The following is a 17,290-nucleotide window of genomic DNA, read 5'->3' on the forward strand; positions in this document are numbered from 1 at the left end:
CATTCAACATCAAGAACGACTTAATATATTAACAAGTAAAGTCTACTCTGTGTTTGCTTTTCAAATTTGTGCCCTGAGGTAGTAAAAAAATGACTTCATGCCAGGATTTTTCTAACCACCTCCTCACCCTTGGGAAAGCAGATTACTAAAACAGTAGCTTTTGAAAAGCAGTCACAGATTATTGAATTCCCTGCGTTTTGCCTATCTGCATTTTCCATTACGTTCCCTATCTGGACGATGACAACGTTGAGCAATAACTTGCGTGCGGTGTCATGTAAAACCATTAAATAACTGGACAAACTGGTCAACTCAGCCTCCAAATCTTCAACAGAATTCCACATTTAGAAGACTTTCCATGCCAATCAGCATTAAAATATAAAAGAATTATGGCCCTGGGATTCAAGACCGAGGAATTCAGTTTAAGAAAGTGATTGTCCACATATAAGGTATCGAGTTTCTCCTTCCTTCAATTCACATAGCATGAAAAAGCTTTGTCAGCTTAAGGTCCTCTGCTAAAAACATCACAGACACTTATCCATTAAAAGTTCTAGCGTGAGACCAAAGTCTTTTTATGCATTTCCTCTATTATATCTCTGCACAGACCAAACATCTTTCATGACAATTTGTAAGGATTTTCTGCCAAAGCAAAGACTCTAGATATATGAGACAGTGCTATTTATTGTAAACACATTTAGATTTTATACAAGATGATAGGGAAGACGTCAATGAAGACATCTCATAAATAGATGTGAGGGTCCCATACACACATGGTCATCTTGCATAGAGATCTGCACGTCATTTGGACAATACTTGGACAAGTCTTTGGACAATACTCAAGGCTACGACTTGCCAAGGAAAGGGGGGCTTTTCTGTAATTTAAAGTGAACTGCATTTATAAAGTGCCTGGCTAAACCCAAAATTGAACAAGCTTTCAAACAGAGGTGAGCAATGCAGCCAATTGTCCCAAGTGCTCACACCACCTGGGACCAACGCCCACGAGCTACACTCACCTACCCTCTAAAATACAAAACATAAAGAATAGCCAGTGATCAATCCCAGGTAGTACCTGGCTATTTACGTGAACTTTTCAAATTGCATAGCTATGTTTGCCTGCAACTGTGCACCTTTGTTCACACAGACTTTAAGCAAACCTACACCTTAACACCAAACTCGCATGTATTTGGTGTTGAAAAAAAGAGCTTTATGTCTCACAAAAAACAACTAGAAAAAAGGGTCTGCCATATGTATACCTGCATGCCCTTGAGATGTAAATGAGTAATGCAGAGCAAGTGTGAAAAGCAATAAAGTATTAGTTGCTCAACAAAGATATTTTAAAATGGGTTGGGCACATTTGTTGGGGAAGCAGGAAATGTGGGCACCACAGTAGCGGCAGAAGTTTGGGCGCTGCCATAGGAGCCCATTTTAAGGACATTTGTCTTAAGTCCTTTATGAAGCAATTTTAATGTTGATATTAAACTAATATTTTAACTTAAGCTGGATCTGTTTTCAAAAGGCTTTAATCGTTGTTACTGCATAACAATATTATTTTTTTCTACAAGACCTTTAAAAATCATTTATGTGAACAAGTGCAGACTGGTTTGTAATATTCGATGTCAGTGCTGCCTTTGTCTCATGCTGACTGTGTTTTGCTTTTTTATATTGTTACAGACTACTGATGCATCCATAATGCAGAATGGAATGTGCCCACTTGTTGCATGTTTTCAGTGGAAAACGTAGACACTTATCTTTACAGTTATTTATAGCTGTGTATGGAATAATGAGATACACATAATGTTCCCCCATAGCAGTAAGCAAATGGAAATAATTCCAAATAAACACATATCTTCTGTACTCATGCTGCCTCGACATTCATCACATTTATTTAGTCAATCTAATAAGACACAGACCACTGCAAGATCTGTCAGAAGGCAATTCAGTTAAACAAATGCATGTCTGGATTGCTACTCTGCTTTAAAAGTGGCCCTGTGCCTAATACTACACCCATTTAAAACATTACCTAAGTCTATCCTTGAATAAACACTCCTAGAAGATTAGACAGCACCCATGGGTCTTGTAAAAAGACAGCTTGCTTTTACAGGTCAACGCATTTCAATCTTCCTGAGGAAGTGCAAGCGGATGCCCAAAAGACTTTCCCTATGAACTATATTTTTACAAGCGATTCAGAAAGTGCTTGGTATTCCACTGGGACTGTTGTCATCAACTAGAAACACTGTTTTTCCTTACAATTCAGTTTACTATACATTTGAAAGCAAAGACTTTAAAACAAAGTTTTATGGGTTTTAGTGCATGTCCCAGCAACTTCTGAGGTTAAAATAATGATGGTAAAGTTCTACACACAAGCAAGCCATAATATGACAGATCAGGGTATAGCGCCATGGAGAGCTAAGCAAATCCAGCACTTCATGTGAAATTAAAAGAGGAAGGAAATTCTTAAAAGCTATGTTCAGCCTTGAAACTTTAATTGGGAAACTGGTAAGTCACCAAATTCATTCAAGAGTGTATATTCATGAGGAAAGACTTTAGAGAGTTCCTTCAAAGAGGACACTGACGACAATAGTTTTATGTATTCAAAGCTGGTGAAAAGGGGCCCTTGGCAATCATGAACATGGGAACCCCTGCACAATACTTGATGAAAGTATTAGGTGGTCTTTGTCCCCACACCTCCTAGACAGCAGTATTAGGTGGTCTTTGTGGTATATAGTGGGTATTAGGTGTCCCTTGCCGTCTCTCCCACATGGAGCTATTGGGTGGGCTTTGTCCTCTGCCACAAGTGAGCTTTAATGTAATATTCGTAATGGAGGAATCAAAAATCTGGGCTTTTCATACTGGAGTCTGCAGATGCAGGGTTTCTTATTTACGTTAGCTGCTCCTGTTATGGTAGCTGTTTATACATGTACACTGTTTTATACTGCATGAGCAGATTTTCTCCCACTCCATTTGTCCTTCTGAACACAACAAAAGTCCTTCTGACTGATAAGGTATAATGACCCCAAGTAATCCATGCTAGGAAGTGCTAAAATCCTTACACTGAATGAACGGTTAGTTAACGTTCAAGAGAGTAAACAGTTCTTGAACGTTTTTAAACACATGAAATAGCAGTGGAAATATGTAGTTCGTGTCTGCAATGCATCTGTCACTGTCATGTATCTTTACAGTGTTTAAATTTTCAAGCAAATGGGCTCCTCACAGTATTCAAGGATATCCAAGAAGACAAAGTAACTCCCCATCCCCCTTTTATGTCCATGAATATACAAGGGCACACAGTTCCTCTCACTCGCTCTCTCCTCCATACCTCCCAACCCACCCTTATTCTCTGAGTCCAGTAAGGAAGCACTCTAAAAGGCTCCCTGCACACTGCAAATCCGTTTGTGCGATTCCGATTCTGTTTCCGATTCTGATTTTCCCTGAATGCTATCAACAGAAAAATGGAGGAAAAAACGCAGCATGCAGTAACGATAAAAAATTGGAATCAAATGTAAAAACCGATTCAAAATCGGTATCGGAATCGCATGCAGTGTGTAGGGAGACTAAAAATGGTAAAATTTTAAACTTATTTCAGTTCTGGTAGAAATTTTGCAAAAACAAGCACAAGATTTTCATGTAAACGAATTACCCACCAGGACTAAAGCTGTGACTCCCTCATACCAATATATTGAATTCGGATAAATTACTGCGATCTGCACATTTAGATCAACCTCTCCATCCTGACCAGCACCCAATGGTGCTGACTAAGAGTGCGTACACACATCCAGTTGTGATTTGGTAAATCAATGATCAATTTTACCACCTACATGTAGTAAGAAACCTTACCTTCACAATCACTTCATAGTGTTCAAAATATTTTGGCCCTCATACTACATGGAGGTGGTAGAATTGGCCAATCAAAGTTGGATGTGTGTACACCCTTATGGTGGCCACTAATAATCCAATCTTTTTCATCCAATCTTACCAAATCTATGTAGTATAAGGGTAAATTTAGTGAATATACTAAATGGATACTTCAGGCAGTTACCTTATATTACATAGAAATTGTAAGATTGGATGAAAAAGATGGATCATTAGTGGCCACCTTAAGACTAATCAGTGCTGTTTTATACCTAAAAGTAGTCTTTCAAAATAAACAGAGATGCCTACTGTTCACTAGCTTGAGCTAAACAATGCTTTAGTCTGCAGCAACCCAAGAGGCCAATTTGTGTATCTCAGAAAGGAAACTTCAGGACATAAATAGGGGCTAATTATTAAATTAAATCCATGGGAGTGTTCGGGGGAGTTGCCAAAAGAGAATATCTTCAATTTTACTAAAGACATTGGCCTCAATTCACTAAGATCATGTTGGAGATAACAGGGCAAGAGGAAACTTACCTCCACACAGTGAGAGAGTTATCTTATCTCTTCATTCCTTAAGTTACCTCCTCTGTAGTTAATTTACCTCCTCTGTAGTTAATTCACCTCCTCTGTAGTTATTTTCACACGCAGTTAATTAACAGCCTGTCTTTAACTTTGGAGTTATTTTAAGGATTGGAGAGTTAACTTAAAGACAGAAGAGTTAACTTTAGGTTTGCCTGAGGTAAAATGTTTCCTGAATACTACATGCCTTAATACCATGGTAACAACTCTAGAAACGTTATTAAAGACAGGAGATAAGCTTAGTGAATTGAGGCCAATTATAACTTTAGAATTCTGGAGTTATTTTATGGCTTGAAGAGTTAACTTAAAGACAGAAGATTAGGTTTGCCTGAGGTAAAACTTTTCCAGAATACTGCATGCCTCATCACCATGGTGATAACTCTATTTTTATAGTTCCAAGAAGCGGAGCACTCCTCTTATTATAGTGGTTAGATGTGCCACGGAATCCCGGCTGCACTCCAGGTTACAACAGCTGTAATATTCACAAAATCCGGCACCATCTATAATATTGCTCTTTTATTGTTCAAAGTTGCATTACAGCAGTGGAAGCAACGTTTCAGGGCAGCCGCCCCTTTATCAAGCTATGCTGTCAAGTACAAACACATAATGCATTCACAGTTCTATTTATACCCCAACCCAGCAGTAAAATGGCCAATCACATAATATGTCATCCATTTCTGACCTATCACCAAGGTCTCACCCTAGGTGGACCTGATGGGGAACTCCATGCCATATACTGCTATAGGAGGATTCAAATGTCAACCACACCTACCCCACCTACCTCGCCAACGGCCGCGGATGTAAGCTCGCCCCTATTGTTGCCAGGTCAGCGGCTGTCACTCCCAGCAGGCCGCCGCTGCAGCGGACCTGATGGGAAACCAGTCCGTATGACGCATAGAGCGGGGCTAAGCCCCGCCCCTTGCGTCTCCCCAGCAACAACAACAGACGCTGGCGGCGTGATTCGCCGCCACGCTCTGTGAGATGTAAATAAAGGGATGCGTGCGCATCCGCCGCCGCTGTGAGGAAACCTCCACCTACAGCGCTGCATACATTTCTATCATAGATCACAGAGGATATATACTTTTCAATTATAGAGGGAAGGGACAGGAATAGGGGACGGTACCCAAGACATAAGGTGCCATATAACAGTCTATCTGATGGGATCATGTTATTGCATAGGCACAAGGCGAACCAGACATTTAGATCACTCATACACTTCTTGTACTTATTCACCATATATATTATGAACAAACCAAATATTCCCAAATAGTCTAAATAATTAATTTAATTTAAATAATTAGTTTAGTTTAAAGCTGGGCACAATGGAACATCAGGACACATAAATCAATTAAACCTAAATAAATGGCAACAAATCCAACTCTCTATTCAGTCCACGAGGTTCCATTGTGTCCAGCTTTTTGATCCAGAAGGCTTCCCTATATAGTAATTTCTTAATTCTATCTCCTCCTCTCCTCAGAGGTCCAACCTATTCAATAATCATAAATCTCAACTGGCTAACATGATTAAAACGTATACCACGAGGAATGCGGTCCAATGTAGCACCGATTATGTTCCCTACAGATAAACCCTTTTGCCATCGGTGGAGCCTTATATGGAACAAAGCCTCATTTGACGCCATGACACTTACAATAGAGAAAATACAGGAGGAACTCCCGAGATTGACAACACAGCGTATTGATCTAAAGGATAAGCTTAAATCTTTGATAACATTGGATGAATATGAGCAGTTCTCTTCTGAACTTGTGACCATAATTGATGTACATCAGAAACAAATTGAAACAATTAAGAGGGACAAGTTCCAGCGAGATGAATATGACTACAATCTCGGCTATGTATATTCCTGGCAGAGACCAGCTGGAAGACCTAGACCGATTCGTAAACCTCGACCGGAGGGTCCAGATGGCAAAAGACCACAAGGTGGCGCATTGCCTGACTCTACAGAGGCCTAAAGTAGTTCCTCACAAGAGGGTTTTTCAGATGCATCAAATCAGGACGGACGAGGAGGGGTGGTAGACAGAGGAGATGGAGGAGGCGGTATCAGAGATCGATTGCGATCACGCCAACCGAGACAGAAGAAGTAATTGTGGTTAATATATCCTCCGTGACACTGACCTCGTCACAAGAGTCTGCCCTGAATTATGGCTTGTCCTTCTCACCCACTAACTTTCCGGATCCTTTAGAAGTGGATATAGAACTACAGCGGTTCTTTCGAACTATCAAACTCAAATATTTCTTTTCGATACCGAGACCCTTTGAGAATACGCAGGTTCCTGTGATGGAGACCGACACACTTAGTTTATGTGACACCACGCTACGGATTAAAAGTAAATTCCAGCCCGCCTCATGTCAAATATTGGACATATATATGAAAAAAGTACAAGAAGAGGTTGATTCTGTGATGAGGAAGTCCAATCATGTGGGCATACAGGTCCGTTCTAATATTAACAAAATATTAATATTAACAAAACAGAGAGAGCGGCCATAAAGGAACTGATATTGTTAAGGGCGCGAGATCTAAGGTAACTGGGGGTGGTGTTGGTGTGGGCGCACGGCGTAAGGATGTCAGAGATAGGATACCATTTGTAACGAAATATAATACAAAGAGTACAGATATAGCGAAAATTATTAAAAAACATTGGTATCTGCTCTCTGACAGCTTTCCAGATATTCCACAGTTCAAAAACCCTCCTCTTATCTCCTACAAAAGGGCCCCTAATTTAAGGGACTATTTGGTACGTGCAGATTGTAGCCCCAAGGGTCAGTCAAAATCTAATCGCAGAGGAACGTTTCCATGCATGAATTGTGTTCATTGCAATTCAGTCATCAGGGGTGATCAGATTGAACACCCCTATAGAGGCACTAAATTTAAAATTCGAGATTGCTTCACATGTGATTCGAATTATGTTATATATGCTCTCAAGTGCCCTTGCGGGTTATTGTATGTTGGACAAACTACACAAAAGATTAAAAAACGATTGTCGTCGCATAAACATGCGATTAGGGAATCTTTGACTGACCAGGCAGTGGCATATCATTTCAAACTGGCTAAACATCATGTTAGCCAGTTGAGATTTATGATTATTGAACAGGTTGGACCTCTGAGGAGAGGAGGAGATAGAATTAAGAAATTACTATATAGGGAAGCCTTCTGGATCAAAAAGCTGGACACAATGGAACCTCATGGACTGAATAGAGAGTTGGATTTGTTGCCATTTATTTAGGTTTAATTGATTTATGTGTCCTGATGTTCCATTGTGCCCAGCTTTAAACTAAACTAATTATTTAAATTAAATTAATTATTTAGACTATTTGGGAATATTTGGTTTGTTCATAATATATATGGTGAATAAGTACAAGAAGTGTATGAGTGATCTAAATGTCTGGTTCGCCTTGTGCCTATGCAATAACATGATCCCATCAGATAGACTGTTATATGGCACCTTATGTCTTGGGTACCGTCCCCTATTCCTGTCCCTTCCCTCTATAATTGAAAAGTACCGTATATACTCGCAAGCAAGCCGACCCGCATGTAAGCCGACCCCCCCACTTTTACCCCAAAAAACAGGAAAAAATGATTGACCCTCATGTAAGCTGGGGGTAGGAAATGCTGGCCGCGTGATCCCCCCAGTATGTCCCAGTATAGCTAGTATAGTGCCCAGTATAGGTAGATAGTGCTCAGTATAGCTAGTAAAATGCCCCAGTATAGCTAGTATAGTGCTCAGTATAGCTAGTATAGTGCTCAGTATAGCTAGTATAGTGCTCAGTATAGCTAGTATAGTGCTCAGTATAGCTAGTATAGTGCTCAGTATAGCTAGTATAGTGCTCATTATAGCTAGTGAAGTGCCCCAGTTTAACTAGTATAGTGCTCAGTATAGGTAGGTAGTGCTCAGTATAGCTAGTAAAATGCCCCAGTATAGCTAGTATAGTGCTCAGTATAGCTAGTATAGTGCTCAGTATAGCTAGTATAGTGCTCAGTATAGCTAGTATAGTGCTCAGTATAGCTAGTATAGTGCTCAGTATAGCTAGTGAAGTGCCCCAGTTTAGCTAGTATAGTGCTCAGTATAGTGCCCCATTATAGCTAGTATAGTGCCCCATTATAGCTAGTATAGTGCCCCCAGTATAGCTAGTATAGTGCCCCCAGTATAGCTAGTATAGTGCCCCCAGTATAGCTAGTATAGTGCCCCATTATAGCTAGTATAGTGCCCCCAGTATAGCTAGTATAGTGCTCAGTATAGTGCCCCATTATAGCTAGTATAGTGCCCCCAGTATAGCTAGTATAGTGCCCCATTATAGCTAGTATAGTGCCCCCAGTATAGCTAGTATAGTGCCCCCAGTATAGCTAGTATAGTGCCCCATTATAGCTAGTATAGTGCCCCATTATAGCTTGTATAGTGCACCAGTATAGCTTGTATAGTGCCCCATATAGCTAGCATAGTGCCCCATATAGCTAGCATAGTGCCCCAGTATTTAGGTGCTGTCCCTCCCCGCTCCCCCCGCGGCCGCCGCTGCTATTACCTTAGGCGGCGCCGCTTCCTCTATCCCCGTCCTCCTCCGGTAACTCATTCACAGCAGCGCGCCTCTCGCTGCTGTGATGACGAGGAAACCATAGAGAGCGGCTTCCTGTAGCGGCGATGCCGTTACTATGGGAACCGCTCTCTATGGTTTCCTGCGTCATCACAGCAGCGGGGGGCGCGCTGCTGTGAAGTGTGAATGAGTTACCGGAGGAGGACGGGGATAGAGGAAGCGGCGCCGCCTAAGGTAATAGCAGCGGTGGCCGCGGGGGGAGCGGGGAGGGACAGCACCTATCCACCCACCCACCCACCCATGACTCGCAAGCAAGCCGACCCCCCAGATTTCTGGCAGCACTACAGGACAATTACTTGACTCAAATGGTAACTGAACCAACTAGGGGGAATGCGTTACTGGATCTGATCATTTCTAATAGACCAGATAATGTATCAAATGTGCAGGTTCAAGAACATTTGGGAAATAGTGATCACAACATGATAACGTTTGAGCTGGTGACTGATAGGCCACGGGGCAGCGGGACCACTAAAACTATGAACTTTAGAAAAGCAAAGTTCACTCAAATTAGGCAGGCACTAAGTTTGGTGAACTGGGATAATGTACTACAAGGGGAAGACACTGAAGGGAAATGGCAAGCTTTTAAACTTATACTCAATCAATACTGTAGTATGTATACCCCATATGGAAACAAAATGTCTAGGAATAAAAAAAGGCCTCTATGGATGAATAGAAAGGTTATAGATAAAATGAAGAGGAAAAAGAATGCCTATAAGGTCTTAAAACAGGAGGGGACAGAGGCTGCACTAAGCAATTATAAGGAGTGCAATAAAAATTGTAAAAAAAGAAATTAGGCAGGCAAAGATTGAAGCTGAAAAACAAATCGCTAAGGATATCAAATATAACCCAAAAAAGTTTTACAAGTACATTAACTCTAAAAAAAGAAAGGTTGACTGTATAGGACTCCTAAAGGATGAGGATGGGAACTCAATGGTGGATGACCAAGGTAAGGCAGAGTTATTAAATGCTTTCTTTGCTTCTGTCTTCACAAAAGAAACAGCACTGTTGCAAACTACAGAGGCGGAAGAGTCTCAATCTTCTAACTGTAATATTAAATACTTAACGCAGGAAGAAGTGAAGGCAAGACTAAATAAATTAAAAATAGACAAGGCACCTGGCCCGGATGGCATGCATCCTCGGGTCCTAAAGGAATTAAGTTCAGTTATAGATAAACCCCTTTATCTTATCTTTTGTGACTCTCTTGCAACTGGCAGAGTCCCAGTGGATTGGCGTACAGCCCACGTTTTCCCATTATTTAAGAAGGGCAAAAAATCTGATCCAGGAAATTATAGACCTGTAAGTTTAACATCAGTTGTATGCAAACTATTTGAGGGGTTACTAAGAGATACTATACATGACTTCATAGTAGAAAATAATCTTATTTCTCAGCATCAACATGGATTTACTAAAGACAGGTCCTGTTTGACTAACATGCTCAGCTTTTATGAGGTAGTGAATGCTAATATGGATATTGGGAATGCTGTAGATGTGATATACTTGGACTTTGCAAAGGCCTTCGACACTGTTCCCCACAAAAGTCTGGTGCAAAAGTTGAGGATGCAAGGACTGGGGAAGAGTCTGTGTTCATGGATAGGGAACTGGCTAATGGACAGAAAACAAAGAGTTGTGGTCAATGGATCATACTCAAAATGGGAGACTGTTAGCAGTGGGGTCCCACAGGGGTCTGTTCTGGGTCCAGTGCTCTTCAATTTATTTATTAATGACCTAGTAGATGCAGTAGTGAGCAATGTTGCTATTTTTGCAGATGATACAAAATTGTGCAGAATCATTAACTCTCAGGAAGATAGTGTCATATTGCAACAGGATCTGGATAGGATGGCTATATGGGCACATACATGGCAGATGAAATTCAATGTTGACAAATGTAAGGTCATGCATTTTGGACGTACTAATGGTCTAGCACCATACAAAATAAATGGGATACAGTTGGGGACATCAAACTTGGAGAAGGACTTAGGAGTACTCATTGACAACAAGTTAAATAATCGTACTCAATGCCAAGCAGCTGCAGCTAAAGCTAACAAAATTTTGGGATGCATTAAAAGGGAAATAAAAACTCGAGATGCTAGCATAATATTGCCCCTGTTTAACTCTCTAGTAAGGCCACATCTGGAATATGGAATTCAGTTCTGGGCACCACATTACAAAAAAGATATTGCAGTTTTAGAGCAGGTGCAGAGACGAGCAACAAAATTGATGCGTGGGATGGAAGGTCTCACTTATCGAGAAAGGTTAGATAAACTGGGTTTATTTAGTCTAGAGAAAAGACGCCTTAGAGGGGATCTAATTAACATGTATAAATACATCAGAGGGCAATATAATACCTTGGCGGATGAGCTTTTTGTCCCTAGGCCTTCTCAAAGGACTAGAGGACATGATCTGCGCATGGAGGAAAAATGTTTTAGCCATTTATTTAGGAAAGGGTTCTTTACAGTAAGAGTGATTAAGATGTGGAATGCATTGCCACAGGAAGTCGTTATGGCAAACTCTATACCTGCATTTAAAGGGGGCTTAGATGCTTTCCTTGCGTTGAAAGACATCCATGGCTACAATTACTAGGTAATGCCTAATGATGTTGATCCAGGGATTTTATCTGATTGCCATCTGGAGTCGGGAAGGAATTTTTCCCTTTAGGGGCTAATTGGACCATGCCTTGTAAGGGTTTTTTCGCCTTCCTCTGGATCAACAGGGATATGTGAGGGAGCAGGCTGGTGTTGTACTTTATACTGGTTGAACTCGATGGACGTATGTCTTTTTTCAACCAAAATAACTATGTAACTATGTAACTTTTGGCCCACTTTTGGGAGGTCAAAAATTCGGCTTGCTTGCGAGTATATACGGTATATATCCTCTGTGATCTATGATAGAAATGTATGCAGCGCTGTAGGTGGAGGTTTCCTCACAGCGGCGGCGGATACGCACGCATCCCTTTATTTACATCTCACAGAGCGTGGCGGCGAATCACGCCGCCAGCGTCTGTTGTTGTTGCTGGGGAGTCGCAAGGGGCGGGGCTTAGCCCCGCTCTTTGCGTCATACGGACTGGTTTCCCATCAGGTCCGCTGCAGCGGCGGCCTGCTGGGAGTGACAGCCGCTGACCTGGCAACAATAGGGGCGAGCTTACATCCGCGGCCGTTGGCGAGGTAGGTGGGGTAGGTGTGGTTGACATTTGAATCCTCCTATATTAGTATATGGCATGGAGTTCCCCATCAGGTCCACCTAGGGTGAGACCTTGGTGATAGGTCAGAAATGGATGACATATTATGTGATTGGCCATTTTACTGCTGGGTTGGGGTATAAATAGAACTGTGAATGCATTATGTGTTTGTACTTGACAGCATAGCTTGATAAAGGGGCGGCTGCCCTGAAACGTTGCTTCCACTGCTGTAATGCAACTTTGAACAATAAAAGAGCAATATTATAGATGGTGCCGGATTTTGTGAATATTACATGGTGATAACTCTAGAAACATTATTAAAGACAGGAGATAAGCTTAGCGAATTGAGGACATATTCATTTTATTTAAGAGACAGTGCACACATATATCAATATATTGCCTCTTAAAAATATTTTCAGTTCTCCTCAATTGACTTCAATACATTTGAATCAAAATCATACTTCTTTTGTGAAAATGTTCAAGTCAAGTGAAATCAAGAAGCAATTTCTACCTTTAGCGCATAAATTACTTAAAAAATATATCTTCTAATTATAAAGAGCCAACATAATATGCAGCAGAGTAAAATAAATAAGGGGTCCAGTCTAATAAACTTGCATGCATAACAGGTACTAAGTATGACGGAGAAGAAGAAGAGGACCCTGCCCAATGAATATAAAATGGTATGCTCCCAGTCTCCCCTCTCAGGGACAGCCATTGTTATTACTTCAGAAGGCTGCAGGCATCACTGCACACTGCACAGCAGCAATCCATCTAACCACACAAAGGTTGGTATACATCAAGCTATCTTCTACATACAAATATTTGTGTCTGTAATTGCTCTTTTTAGACCAAAACACTGCCATACTTAATGGGAAAATTCATCAAAACTCTTAGCGGACATGAAATAGCAAAGTAGCACTTACCATCAAGAGTAGTTCCTTCACCATTTAGTGCTGATCCAGCGCCTGCTCTGTATACAGCATTTACAGTCAGGGAGTAAGTTGTACCAGCGTCCAACTCTTTCAGTACAGTGCTGGTCACATTTCCTCTGAGTGTAACATCTTTAGGCTCCCCTCCTGTGGTCGGAGTGTATGTCACAAAGTATCGTAATACTTTTCCAGGTGCTTTATCCCAAGATAACTTTAGACTTGATGTTGTAGGATCAGTGACTCTGAGGTTTCTAGGCTGTCCTAGAACTGAATTAATTCAAATAAAACAATATATAAGAATGCATTTGAGATAACAGAGAGTAAAGTGAGTATATATGTGTATAGTATGTAAGTACAGAGAATCCACCCTAAGTAAATGGCTCCAGCATTTTGTAGAATTATATTTATGTATCACAGAAAATCAAAGCATGTCTCACAAGGGACTTCTTACCACTAAGTTTCCCTATAAGTACTTTGAAATGCTTCCCTATAAGTACTTAGAAATGCTCTATTTGTTGAAAAAATAAATACTGTAAACTAAAACACATAAAGGCTAAATAGACCATTATGAAATTATGCTTTTCAAGGATACATAGGCCTCTATTTAACGTTTACCTCTAAATTTTCTCCTAGGTGATATTTTCAAACTTTATTATCCATAAAATGGCTTTAAAGAGAATCTGTATTTGAAAAAAGTAATATAAATAAACATATCACCCTTTTCAGGGACATCTCCTTGCCCCCTCTGTGTCATTTTCGCCGCTCCCTGACGCCATTTTACAGTTTAAAAACCAGTTTTATGAATTGTTTAGTAAATAATAAAGATGGCCGCCGAAACCGGAACTATGTCAGGCAGATCGTGTGCCCAATGGCAGTGTTCGCGTTCATGAGCCGTGCACGAGAGGAGTGCAGGAGGAGAGCATGCTCTATATGTCCTCTGGTGCTGGCTGGACCTTATCAGCGCTACTGCCTTCTCAGAGCCGGCTGCAATACAAAGATCATTCATTCTGAGCACATAAGTATTGCAGCCGGACGTCCAAAGAGAGAGGCAAGTGACATATAATTTTATTATTGATAAATGCAATACTATATATTGTTTATTTTAAGCACACGGGAGCGAGCCTGGAGGGGCGTGCAGGGGGCGTGCATATCTTGTCCCCATTAAACAGAGGCAGCCCCTTCCTCCCTGGCTCGACAAAGCTTGACAACGAAAAGAAGATTAGATAGATTACAGAGACAGTGCAACTAGAAAAGGCTGCAGTAATCCAGACCACATTAGGATAAATAAGGCTGAACATTTTGTTACAGAGTCTCTCAAAGCCACCAGCAAGCAAGAAAATACTCTTTTGACAGTACTTTTCCACCTACTATTTGAGACTTTTTCAATTGCAAAGTGCTGAAAATTTATTTTAAACAGAAGATGAAAAATTAACTCCTGGGAGAAAAAGTTAATTGAATAAGGGCCACAGTCACCATCATCCAATCAGATGTCAGTTTATAAAATTCAGATTAGCCATAGATGGCTCCTAACTGGTTGCTAGTCCACTGGTAGTTAGAGAAATCAAATGTCTGGATTTTATGGTTAGAAAACTTTTGAACCTCTTTAAGGCTTGTTCAGACATACATTTTGAGGCAGGCATTTTTAAGTGCTGTGAAGCCTGACAAATGCATCTGTAAGAAATCCATATATATATATATATATATATATATATATATATATATATATATATATATATATATATATATATAAACACTGGGAGAGCATGATCAAAATTGCTTATCATATCAGAATTACATTTTCATTGAATGTACATTTGAATGTAACTTTGACTTTTAAAGGTGGAGTATCGGTTTACACATGTAAAAGGTTCAACGTTTGTTTTTGTTAATTTATGATTTTTCTTGGATTTTTTTCTCCTTCAACACTTCTGGGACTGGATGGTTCTGGCTCACAGTATCACAGGGTCAGGAGCCAATGAAATTGAGTCCTGACTGAGACTTGGAGACGGCTGCACTGTGGCCGGATTGGCGAGAGTAACGAGGCTTAGATTTCAGCTAGCATTGTCCTAAACCAGATAACAATGAAATAACATGCATTCTACCATTTAGCAGCAATAACTTACCTTCTTCTGTGGCTCCAGTTCCTGTCAGGGCTTTCCCTGGTCCTGAGCGATACTCCGCAGTAACGGATACATGGTACTTTGTATCAGACTGCAGATTTTGCAGTGTTGTTGCCCTTTCATTTCCTGGTACAGTTACTTCTTTTCTTTCTCCACCAGCAACTGGTTGATAGACAACCCTGTATCTTAATACATTTCCAGGAGCCGGAGACCAGCCAACCTTAAAGCTGTCAATGGTTTCATCGCTTACTATGAGGTTCCTAGGTGCTCCTTTCACTACAAGGAACAGGAGAAAAAACAATAATATATTAAAATATCTCCTCCTACCAAGAAACACCATCAAGGTACGAAAACAAAATATTTATTTTCATAACAGGGTCAAACTTCAAAATACAGCTAATATGTATATTTCTGCTATAAACGGGTCTTTGCTAAAACTGGCCTATCAGCTGCTGTTGTTAATGTAAATGTTCTGCGTCTTACTCAGAATGGGTTTTATAGTGTGCTTCATTTCATTAGGCTAATGATAACTTTATGCTGAAAATGTCAACACCACTGCTAAGATGTCTCTACTCACAAGCTGTATATTGCTGAGCTGAAGACAAAGATACCTCCCAGCAAGTGTTTAACAGAACATTTAGATTGGATGACTCACTAGTCTCTTTTCATTTTTTTTTAAACTGGAGCTCATTAAAACAGTTTATGAGATACTTAATATATCATTGCACTGTCATGTTGCTTTCCCAACAACTTTGCATATTGAAATATGAAAAAGCTAGACAAATTATGTTTTAAGAGGTTATATATACTGCACAGGGTAAAATCTACAAATCAATTTAGTAAGAAGATCGAGGTAATGGAAAGTCGCCCCCACCTCCACCACTTTTCAAAAAAGAAAGTGACATTGTCAAGATGCAGCAGTTATACTGGGCTCACTGCTTGGGCTAGCTTCTTATGTGCCCTATGCATTTGCTTATGTACATGCATACATGTTATAGATGACATCACTCTCTCACAATGCTTCTTGGAGATAGAGACCTTGTGATTCCAGCCTAGATAAAGAGCCCTGACTCCAATGATGTTTTTTCACTTATAGCACAGCCTATCTCTTAGGAAAAGAATAATGCTGGTGTATATTATGTGAAACTGGTAAACTTGCAATTTTAATTACCGTATATACTCGCATACAAGCCGAATTTTTGACCCCCAAAAAGGGGGCCAAAAGTTGGGGGGTCGGCTTGTATGCGAGTCTTGGGTGGTTGGGTGGTGGTTGGTGGTCCGCGCCCCCCCCCCCCCCCCCGCCCGCTCCATCCGCCCGCTCCCTCCGCGCCCCCCCCCACCCCCACCCTCCTTGGCCAACACTGCTATTACCTGTTCAGCCAGCGGCCGCTTCCTCTAATCCGGGTTCCCCTCTCCATCGTGCGTATAAGTGTATCACAGCAGCGCATCGCCGCTACAGGATGCCGCGCTCTTTCCTGCCTCATCACAGCAGCAGCACCGGGCGCGCTGCTGTGATACACTTATATGCATGATGGAGAGGGGAACCCGGATTAGAGGAAGCGGCCGCTTGCTGAACAGGTAATAGCAGTGGCGGCCATGGGGGGAGAAGGGGGGGAGCGGGGCGCTATACTGGGCACTATACTAGCTATACTAAGCACTATACTGGCTATACTGGGCACTATACTGGCTTTACTGGGCACTTTACTAGCTATACTGGGCACTATACTGGGCACTATACTGGCTATACTGGGCAGTATACTCGCTATACTGGGCACTTTCCTAGCTATACTGGGCCCTATACTGGCTATACTGGGCACTATACTGGCTATACTCAGCACTATACTGGCTATACTGGGCACTTTACTAGCTATACTGGGCACTATACTAGCTATACTGGGCACTATACTGGCTATACTGGGCACTACACTGGCTATACTGGGCACTATACTGGCTATACTGGGCACTATACTGGCTATACTGGGCACTTTACTGGCTATACTGGGCACTTTACTAGCTATACTGGGCACTATACT

General features: G+C 41.1%; 1 protein-coding gene across 4 annotated transcripts in view; it reads right to left on the reverse strand.

The window, feature by feature from the left end:
- Positions 1 to 17,290, reverse strand: part of COL12A1 (collagen type XII alpha 1 chain) — a 321,024-nt gene that overhangs the window by 253,317 nt on the left and 50,417 nt on the right. For 3 of the 4 annotated variants that reach the window (XM_068281498.1, XM_068281499.1, XM_068281500.1), the window contains 2 exons: positions 15,261 to 15,533; positions 13,132 to 13,404 (listed from right to left, as the gene is read on the reverse strand). The exons of the other annotated variant lie outside the window; for it this stretch is intronic. In XM_068281498.1, coding sequence (XP_068137599.1) covers positions 13,132 to 13,404; positions 15,261 to 15,533 — 546 coding nt within the window. The remainder of the gene's footprint in view (positions 1 to 13,131; positions 13,405 to 15,260; positions 15,534 to 17,290) is intronic. 4 annotated transcript variants of the gene reach the window in all.

Source organism: Hyperolius riggenbachi, chromosome 4 (genome assembly GCF_040937935.1).
Source record: "Hyperolius riggenbachi isolate aHypRig1 chromosome 4, aHypRig1.pri, whole genome shotgun sequence".
Taxonomy (NCBI): Eukaryota; Metazoa; Chordata; class Amphibia; order Anura; family Hyperoliidae; genus Hyperolius; species Hyperolius riggenbachi.